Source organism: Brassica rapa, chromosome A08, assembly GCF_000309985.2.
Source record: "Brassica rapa cultivar Chiifu-401-42 chromosome A08, CAAS_Brap_v3.01, whole genome shotgun sequence".
Lineage (NCBI taxonomy): Eukaryota > Viridiplantae > Streptophyta > Magnoliopsida > Brassicales > Brassicaceae > Brassica > Brassica rapa.
Window position 1 is genome coordinate 19286642 of NC_024802.2, and position 9690 is coordinate 19296331.

The 9690-nt window shown below is 40.1% G+C and overlaps 2 protein-coding genes across 5 annotated transcripts; one reads left to right on the forward strand and one right to left on the reverse strand.

The window, feature by feature from the left end:
* Nucleotides 1-935: 935 nt before the first annotated feature.
* LOC103835740 (epidermal growth factor receptor substrate 15) lies at nucleotides 936-7091 on the reverse strand. 2 transcript variants are annotated; one of them, XM_033276355.1, is made up of 14 exons: nucleotides 6647-7091; nucleotides 5509-6395; nucleotides 5270-5460; nucleotides 4761-4979; nucleotides 4462-4673; nucleotides 4005-4079; nucleotides 3702-3773; nucleotides 3518-3616; nucleotides 3371-3442; nucleotides 3182-3296; nucleotides 2869-2937; nucleotides 2433-2715; nucleotides 2156-2276; nucleotides 936-2074 (listed from the first exon to the last, which is right to left on the reverse strand). In XM_033276355.1, the coding sequence occupies exons 1-14, from the start codon at nucleotides 6791-6793 to the stop codon at nucleotides 1187-1189; spliced, it is 3450 nt and encodes a 1149-aa protein (XP_033132246.1). In that variant the 5' UTR covers nucleotides 6794-7091; the 3' UTR covers nucleotides 936-1186. The 2 variants fall into 2 exon arrangements, with proteins under 2 accessions (XP_033132246.1, XP_009110179.2); XM_009111931.3 differs by having other exon boundaries at nucleotides 5270-6395; nucleotides 6647-6793.
* A 124-nt stretch (nucleotides 7092-7215) lies between these two features.
* LOC103835739 lies at nucleotides 7216-9098 on the forward strand. 3 transcript variants are annotated; one of them, XM_033276358.1, is made up of 6 exons: nucleotides 7221-7603; nucleotides 7693-7776; nucleotides 7876-7982; nucleotides 8146-8265; nucleotides 8482-8571; nucleotides 8676-9098. In XM_033276358.1, exons 3-6 carry the CDS (start codon nucleotides 7893-7895, stop codon nucleotides 8790-8792), a joined length of 417 nt encoding a protein of 138 aa, XP_033132249.1. In that variant the 5' UTR covers nucleotides 7221-7603; nucleotides 7693-7776; nucleotides 7876-7892; the 3' UTR covers nucleotides 8793-9098. The 3 variants fall into 3 exon arrangements, with proteins under 3 accessions (XP_033132250.1, XP_033132249.1, XP_033132251.1); XM_033276359.1 differs by having other exon boundaries at nucleotides 7216-7776; nucleotides 7873-7982; XM_033276360.1 differs by having other exon boundaries at nucleotides 7221-7853; nucleotides 7933-7982.
* The last annotated feature ends 592 nt before the right edge of the window (nucleotides 9099-9690 follow it).

Below are 9690 nucleotides of genomic sequence, written 5' to 3' on the forward strand. Positions count from 1 at the left end.
CATTACTGTTTTGAACCTAATATTTATACAACTTATTTGTTCTTCAATCTCTTATTCTTTGGGTTCGTCACTCTCTATTTCTTCTCAGATCTTCTTATTTTTCTCCAATCTCATCATATACCCTTTTGATTTTTTTTTCCTCTTTTATATTCGACGTGCTTCTCCTCATACAATTTGTTCATTTTTCATCTTTTTCTTTAAATTTGATTTTTTTTCTTCAATCTTGTTTTTCATTTTTTGAATTTCTTAAATTTTTTATTTATTTTCTTCGATCTTCTTTCTATTATTTTATACTTTCAGTTTTAAGACCTAAAAAACATAAATGTAAAACTAGATTCCAAATGTAAAAACTAGAATTAAAAACAAAAACAGTTGTACCAAATTATACTATTGATCTATTACAATTTTATCCTAATTATACCAAGTTATACTTTGATAATGGTACAACTTTGTTAAAATTAGAACTTAGTTATACTAGATTATACTATCTCAAACTATAAGTTGATAAAACTAAAAGCTAATTGTACCAAGTTGTACCACATAATTTCGAATCTAAAATTTTGAATTTAACATTTGAATGGTGAAGAAAACATAGCGACAAAATTGAAATTTGTTTAATTTCAATAATCATAGAAAATATGTGAGATTAATTAAAAGCATATGATATTAAACTTTTTTTTCCGGTAAGAGAATATGAGATTTGATTCATGGTGATGTATTTTATCAGAGATTTGTATTATATAATCATAAAGATATGCATTTGCTCATCATTTTATTACATTACTGTGGAGAAGATTTTTATATATCAAATTTATTATCATCACTTTATAATAAAGAGGTTTTAAATAAAGTAAAATAATTGTTAAATACGGGCTGTTACACAGATAAAAAAAATCAATCTAATATTATAATCCATCCATACGAGACGCTTACAAAGATGCAATAAATTTTCTGTTTAACAGGAACAAATATTTATCACAACAAAGGAGAGCAGAGAAAGGAAACTACTCGGAGACCAAAATAAATCTTTAAAAATGGCAAAATAACTATTATATATTAACAACAAAAATGAAGCAAGCAGCGATCAAACCAAACCAATACATAGAACTCTTCCGACTCTGAGAAAAACAGTAAACTATTTGATATTTGATATTCATATAATCATATCACACGTGGGCTTCGAGGGCTAGAAGGCATTCCAATGATCAGAGCTCCGAGGTGTCTCAGCTGTACTTGTCGTTGTTTTGAATGGTCCGGTAGAACCGAACGGGTCATGATCATCGAACCCAAATCCGTGACTGTAATCAGAGTCTCTGGTGCTTCCAATCGAGTCAAACCTCGTCAACGAAGCTTTAGGTGTCTCTGATGCGTTGTTGTTGTCATAGCTTTGTGCATTGAAGGAATCATATCTCTGATAGTTGAAAGAATCAAACCTAGACGCGAATGGGTCTGGCTCGCTTGTGCTGCGCATGGAGTCTGAGCGGGATAGAGAGAAAGCGTCGTTGTTGTTATTGCTGTTGAATGAATCGAAGCGGGAGAAGCTGTTGGAAGAGAAGTCATCGTGTGCAGCGGGTGTGCTTGGGACAGAGTCGAACATGAAGGGACTTCTTCCTGGGAACAAGTTGTCTGAACGAGGAGTCTCTGATGCGAACGGCTTCCCGCCAAAATCAGACGTGCTATAAGCAGGTGTGCTTGGGACGGAGTCGTCGAAGAAGGATTTCTTCTCGGGAAACAAGTTTCCAGGATAAGCAGGAGTGCTTGGAACCGAGTCGTCGAAGTATGATTTACCTGCGTAAGCAGGAGTGCTTGGAACAGACTCATCGAAGTATGATTTATTGCCTGAGTAAGAGGCAGTGGTTGTTGCTGGAGTGCTCGGGACAGAATCAGCAAACAAGGAAGGTTTTGGAGTGAAACCGTCGTTTGCATTTGCCGGGGGGCTTGGGACAGAATCAGAAAATATAAATAGCTTAGGAGGGAGGAAGTCATTTGATAGGGTGGAACCAGTTTTTATAGGCTTAATGCTGAAGTCATCGAATCCGAACCCGAATCCAAAATCACTATCATGCTTCTTGTCCTGCGTAAACATACACCACACAGAACAATTAGATTAAGATGGTGAAGCATCAAATACTAATCTCACATGAGCACATTATACCTTTCCGTTGTCAGGGTTGAAGCTTGAAACTGAATCTGTCTCATCGTGAGAGTCATAACTAGGTTCGTTTGCAGTTTTGCCAGCAGAAGCAGTAGATTCACCATCATCATGGCCATTTTCACTGTGGCAAGAGTGAGTAAAATATAGACAATGTAAGTCACGCGAGATGTGTAGGAACAATATTATACTCTAGTTTCCTCTTTTTATGGAAGCAAAAATATCAATAGTTGAGAAAGGTGAAACCCAAAAATGAAAAGGTCTTAAACAAAAGGCATACCTCCTCGTATCTTTGGTTCCGGGTGAACCATCAGCTTCAACACCCTTTCTAACAATAGAGTCATCCAGAGATCCGTTTCTATCTGTTTTACCGTCTACATGTCCAGATGCCTCTTCTCCACTGCTTGGATTTTTCTCCTTTTTAGACTCAACATCTGAGGATGAAAGGTTTTCACCTTCATTTGAAGAGACGGTGGCTTCTTTCTTCCAAGTAGATGATTTTTCCTTTGGTGGGGCAATGACATTTTGGACATCAAGTGTAAGCTCCTTGACAAAGGTAAACCCTGGAAGAGAAGAAAATTAGGATGCAAACTTCAAGGGTTCAACTACAAAATCCATTCCCTGTTTTGGAAGACATGACCCCAAAAACCAAAAATATAAAGAAAACAAAAAAAAAAGATTAAACATGTAAAGCCACTCTTCTTCGGTAATCTCACCTTCTTCCTCTAGCTTATCCCAATCTTCATCCCAATCAGCAGCACATTCTTGGATTCCAAATTGCCAACCTGTAAAACGTGAGAGAATCCCATGACTATATAGAAAGGAAAATTCAACAGGTATAGAGTTTATTCTGGCAACAATACATAAAAAGCCAAATATACTGAGTCTCGTGTTGTACAAAAGCATCACCGTTTAATCATATTACTAGATACTAAAACTAACAGTCATGTGTTAACCTTTCCTGCCACTGATCAAGAGAATATAATACTAGAGGTGGTATTTAACTTAAAAGGAGGGATGAATCTATACCAAAAGGAAGCTCCACCAGAGAAGTGGGTTTGCCACGTACTCCGTATTGTTTGCAGCGCTCATTCAAATTTTTAATCAGTTCCTCAAGGCCCGATTGGATGTGTTCAGTGCGCTCCTACAAGACAAACATTCAGCAAAATAAAGAACTACAAATCACATTCAATCAACCAGATAGCACGTGTGGTTTACCTTAACAATATTATCATCAAGCTTGCCTTCTTCAAATTTGACTATGGCCTGGTATAATTCCATTTTCTTCTCCTGCATTTTAAAAGGGAAGATTATCATATATTTGAAGGCGATAGTTCAAAGTATGCCATGCTACTTCTAAACTACCTGTATATCGCGGAATGTTGCCTCTTCAATAGTCAATTTAGAGCCTACATTGCCAGACTTCTTGTATTTCTCCTCGTATTTTTTTGCTAGAGATTCAAGCTGGATTACAGATTGATTTTGTTAGGTAATCAAACTGGATCTTTGATACCATTATAGAAGAAGTGCGATAACAGAAACTCTATACCTCACGTTTATCACCCGAGACTCTCTCCGTAATCTCATTGTACCGGTTGTCACATCTACTCTTGTATAAAACCTGTCACCCAAGGAACCAAATGGAAAATGTTATATAAACAAACCGATCGTTGGTAATAACAATGAGGTCCCTGAAAAAGAAAACTATTCCCTAGAACTTTTGAAATCACTTGAGAAATATACAATCACAGTGTCAAACAATTGTTGTGACAAACTTCGGGTGATCATTAAAGCGATTCCAAACAACATTTTAGGAAAGAAACGACCAAGCTTAATAGATAAATATACTTACAAGTTCCTGCATCTTAGCATGGAAGAACTCAATTTTCTGCTTGGAATCAGCTATTTCCTTTTCAAGGTCGTCCACCTGAAGACCAAAATACAAGGATCTTGAGAAAAGAAACGGCAGACACATAAACTTCTAGATTACGTCAATAAAGACTACATGGACAACTGATCACCTACACAGGAATAGCACACAAATTGTAGTAAGTAGGTTCAACCAGGTTTACAATTTTTTTTAAAACTATGCATAGTTCTCAGAGGCTGTTTGATATCTTCCAGGTTTGGAAACTTATAATCTAGAATATGACTACCAAAATCTACAATTATTCATATTAGTGCCATATGAAGAGGGGGGGTGGGGGTGGGGAGGAAGACACCTTTAGATAAAAAAAAAAAAAGAAGTGCGTTAATCAAAGAAATTCACCACATCAGCACATTAAAATCAGAGAGAAACAAGAGAGTGCCTTTTTATCAATAGCAGTGGCTTCTTCAAATTTTGAGTTGAGCGAATCTTGCTCCTCTTTGCTAAGTTGATCCACCAGATGTTTTTCCAACTCAGGCATTTTACGCTTTGGCTGAGTTGACTGGACCATTCCATCACTAGGAGAGAGAGGGACCGGTCTTGGAGGCTTTCCTTTGGGAATAGCTGGTGGCCTCGATGCCCCTTGAAATTGACCTACAATATTTGATCCAAGAATGAATCTGCATACTTCAGAAAATTAATGCCAAGTAATACAGAAAAAAGGTTTGTGTGATGCAATACCATGTGTATGTCCCCAGGATGCATTGCCTTGTGGTGCCACAGATTGACTAGGAGAGGTAAACATGCTCTCACTAGATATTATAGTGTTTGGGAACACAGGGGGAAGAGGTCGGCCCTCTCTATAACGCTCCATTAGATAGACAGCAATACAGAACTCTCTCAAGGAAAGCATGCTATCATTATCTTGATCAGATAAGTCCCATACCTGCTTCAAAGCCTCTGCAATACCAAGGAACATCATTCAACACATAAAACGGTGTATAATCCCCATATAAAGGATAACAATTTCTTCTTGAGATGTTATTAATATCACTATCCATGTATCGTCTACACGTTGAACAGAAAACATGGAATACTCAAGTTTTAACCTAAAATGGCAGTTGGTCAATAATTTCAATACTATATAAACAAATATACATAACTAAAGAAGTATCACTTAATTATCATGCATGTTCACCATTATAAGAACATGGTCAAACTGAAACTAACAGAAAAGAAATGGAGCCTACCTCGCGGGAGCTTCCAACTTAAGAACAGATTCCGAGCCTGGTTCCCAGTGATCTTGCGGTCCCTATCAGTGTCAACTTGCACAAATACCTTTGTATATTTCTGGACGTCAGCTGGATTCATTCTTGGCCAAGGGGCTTGCGGGTGGGGGTGGGGTTGGTGTTGGGGTTGGAGTTGAGGTTGGGGGTGGGGTCGGGGATGGTGCTGCGGTTGGTGCTGTGGTTGGTGTTGGGGTTGGTTCTGTGGTTGGTGCTGAGACTGACGCTGGGTCATCTGACTGGAAGCTGCAAGCCCAACTCCAACAGTAGAGCCAGTTGTACCAGAAGAAGATGAGATGCCCATTGTCGACATAGTTCCCGTAGAATGTTGTTTTGGCTGCGAGGAAGCAACTGTAAACACATCTCCGAAAAGTGAGTCAGAGGGAAAACCGTTTCCTGATGCAGCCAGTTCCTTTGGATCCTTGGCTACCAATTGATTGGATGGAGCATCAGAAGGAGCAGATGAATCTTGGGGCTTATGCACAGGCGCTGATTCTTGAGGTCTGGCGGTTGTAGAGCTTATTACTGCAGGTGTCATATGCGGTTTTGGTATATTGTTCGCAATTGAGTTAGGTGCTGTCAAACCATACCCACTTTGATTCGAAGGAATTTGAGAATTTACATGCCCAGAGGGCCCAACACTCCTGCCGCTGAGCCGATCAGATGGCATAGGTTGGGTTGCAGGACGATGCGCACTAGTCCCTCCAGCTGGCATACCCTGGCTTTGAAAGTTTTTCTGTGGTTGAGATGGAGGTGGCCCATTAAATTGGTTCTGCTGGCCTTGTTGGTTACTAGTGCTTACGGTTCCACCCATCTGAGGAACTCTCATACCAGCCGGTACTGATGGCAGTGACGCACCTCCCTGAGCTTGTGTAGCAGGCACAACTCCCCTGGGCTGTGGAGAGGGTGTCGCAGCAAGATTTATTTTGGGAGCAGGGATATTCGCCGAAGCAGGACTATAGATTGCAGCCTTGACTATCTCAGGAGTTAATTCCCGTCTACTTTGTGCCACAGTTACCAACTTTAGAGCATTATAAAACTCCGCTCGACCAAGGTAACCAGCTTTTTTCGCATCTGCGTAAGACCATACCTACAAGGATGAAAAAGAAAAAAAAAGTCTACACCATTAACAATCCAAAGACTAACTATACAAAAGGCGCTCAGAAACCTATAGCTGAACGAATCTGCAAATGTTGTCTATAGTCCAGCAACGTATGATATTTAAATTTTATAGAGTTTCCTCATTTCACGCAATGTTCTATGCATACAAAGAGGATACATCTAAATTGCTTCTCTATCACTCAATTTGCTCAATCTAGAGCATTGGAAGGAAAGGAGAACCTGAGCAAGGACGTTCTTAGGCAAATTAGAGCCTTGGAAGAAAGCGACAGCCTCAGCTCCACTGATACGGCCATCTCCATCCAAATCCGCTCTCCTGAAATACGCATCGAACAGATCCTGGCTCCCCGCCGGCCTCGCCGCTGCCATTTGAGAATGATCCGAAATCTAATCTAGCAGCGAATACAGTGTCGAGAAGCACGCGATCGAATCGTAGAAAAACCCCTAATTATTCACAAGGCTACCCCCGAGAGAGCAATCGTAGACCAGCGGGAGAGAGAGAGGTCACCACATCGCAGGGAGTCTCGATTGGGATCGGTGACGGCGAGGAGGTCGATGATGATTCTCGCGACAGAGAAACAAATCTAATTTCCCCCGGGATTTGGGATGGTGAAACCGGTACAGCGCGATTGAAGAGAAGAAGCTTGCCTTTGGGAAAGATACGATTAAAAAACAAATTATTCTAATTTTTCTATATAGTATAAGAGCCTCGAGATGCAAATAATAATCATACTGACAGAAGCTTACTGTAAAAATAAATAAATAAAATAATAATACTGTCATCATTTAATTAATTTATTTTACAACGGTGAGAGCTTTAATCGTCTTCCGCCGCTTCTCCGTCTTCCTCCGCCGCCGCCACCACGCAACGACTTCTCCCCTCCGTCCCCAATTTCGCGCCACTAACACTCAAATCCCTCCGTCGTAACCGTTCAGTCATCGTCAGAGTAGAAGACGTCGACGCAGACGGCGGCGGACAAGACGAGTACGACATGGACGACGAGGAAGTGGACAACAAGAAGGACTACGACGTCGAGTACGACCCTACCTTAGCAGCGGCGCCGGCGACGGGGACATCGCGTTCGTGCAGAGCAAGAGCTTTGTATCGACGCAGGGATGGGACTCGGAGATGGTGGTTGATTACAGGATAAACGAAGACGAGTTCCATAAGATCAGCTTGTGAGAAAGAGAAAGTTCTCTGCTTTTAGCTTCTTTTTTTTTTGAATTTCTCAGTTGGTTGCGTTTCAAGTGATACGGTGTCGTTTTAGTGTGGGTGGATGCAGATGTATGTGACTCCTCCGGATACGGATATTTACTCGATTCCGAGAGTTCTTGCTCCAATGCCTCAAAAGGTTCAGCCTTTTAATCCTATGGTTGTTATGTTTTGGAACACGTATGTGCTCTGTTCTGGTGCTGATAACGGCTTTGCTTTGATGATGTTTTGAAAGTAGAGTATATTCGATGTGCGATGAGTGACTATGGATGTTACAATGTTACTGAACCGCCTATTGATGCTCCTCGAGATCCTCTGTATAAATCTGAGAGGGAGATATCCAAGGTACGAATTGAACGGTTTAGATTCATCAGGTCGTTGATGCAAGGATTCTCTTTGTTTTTGGCTACATTGCTTGGAACACACACCAGGAAACATGTTAACTCGAAACTACTTGGTTTGGTTCAGCGGTTACAGATGTCTTGATCATTGTTTATGCATAATGCAGGTTTTCTTGACGAAGCATTATCGGAATAGAAGATCAAACGACCCTGAGTTTGTGCTGGCCCTTGAAGAGATCTATGTGATTGACTCCAAGTCAAAGTCAATCACCAGAGCCAGAGTTTTGGTATGTCTGATTGTTACCTTCCACTTCACTCTTCCTCATTCTGAGTCTGAGCACAAACCTAAATGTGTTTCTTGCTATTACAGTTAATACAATGATGGTTGATGTTAGTGCTATATATGTTTCTAGTTCTGAGTCACGTAGCTTTGCTTGAAATGCCATGTAGTTCATTCAAAGCTGGTCAGACAATCTTCCTTCCCATATTAAGGTCTGTTTCAGGTGACAGTTCCAGGAGGACGAAAAAGGGATAGGAAGGATGACTTGCTCGTGATTCGAGATAATGAAAACTCCTTTAAAATCATACACGTGGTAGCTTTCCATATCCACAACCATTTCTTCTGGCAGTCCTTTTGTATTCCTTCAACTAGCATCACTCATGTTTCCTCTGCGTGTATACATTTTGATTCTTTCAGGGGGAAAGAGATGACCCGACGACGGTAATAGAAAGGGAAGAGTGGACCAAGACCCGAGAAGACATGGAGAAACATCTCAGAAAGCTACGAGACTTCAGTGTCTCAAACTGGTTCTGAAACAGCCAAACGATCCATAAATGGTGTGGTGTATACATGGGATGGAATAGGAGAGCAGAATCAATGATATGGTGGGAAGATTCAAGATGTGTAGTTCCATGGTAGACAAGGATTTTTTTGACCTCAGGTACTTTCACTAGCAGCAGAGATGAATGTGTTGGTAGATGATATGGGCTCTAGAACAAGTGTGCAGATGTAACAGTCTTATGGACTAACATTCAATGACTAGAGAAGCTAGTTTATGCAAATTGTTACTTCAACAACTATTCCAATTTTTGCAACTGAGTTGTTTTTTCAACGGTCTTTGATCCAAATCCGTTTGCATCTTTAGCATATTCTAAGTTCCTGATGTGGTATGCCTTTTGGACCTTAACCGGCGTGTCGTTTTTTTCGTGACAACCGAAGGTACTAAAACGGCAGGTATTCTGTTATTCTAAACCTCTCAATGTACAGTTATTAGTTTTATAATTGAGGACACGTGTACGGTGGCTTGTTTGGGTTTCACGTGAGTGGGATGACATTTGGCGGAATGGCCGACAGTGGCTTTTAATGTTGTGTGAGTGGTTCCACCGGCCCATCGTGTGACCTCAAACATTAACTACCCTATTCAACAATCACACACTGATAAATGAATTATTATGTGCATGCTATCATAGGTTAGAACAATATTTACACGTAAAAAGTGATATTATAGTTCATTTTAAGCAGAATAATAACACACATGTGTAAATATATATCAGATGGGATTGCAATTAAAAAGTAAGAAGTTTGGCGAGAGATAAAGCATTGGTCAAAGACTCAAAATGGAACTAAATTAACGATTAGGACCATAACAAACCGATAAATATGTATATTTTAAGAAGCTTATACGTCACTCAAAATTTGCGACCATTTTCTA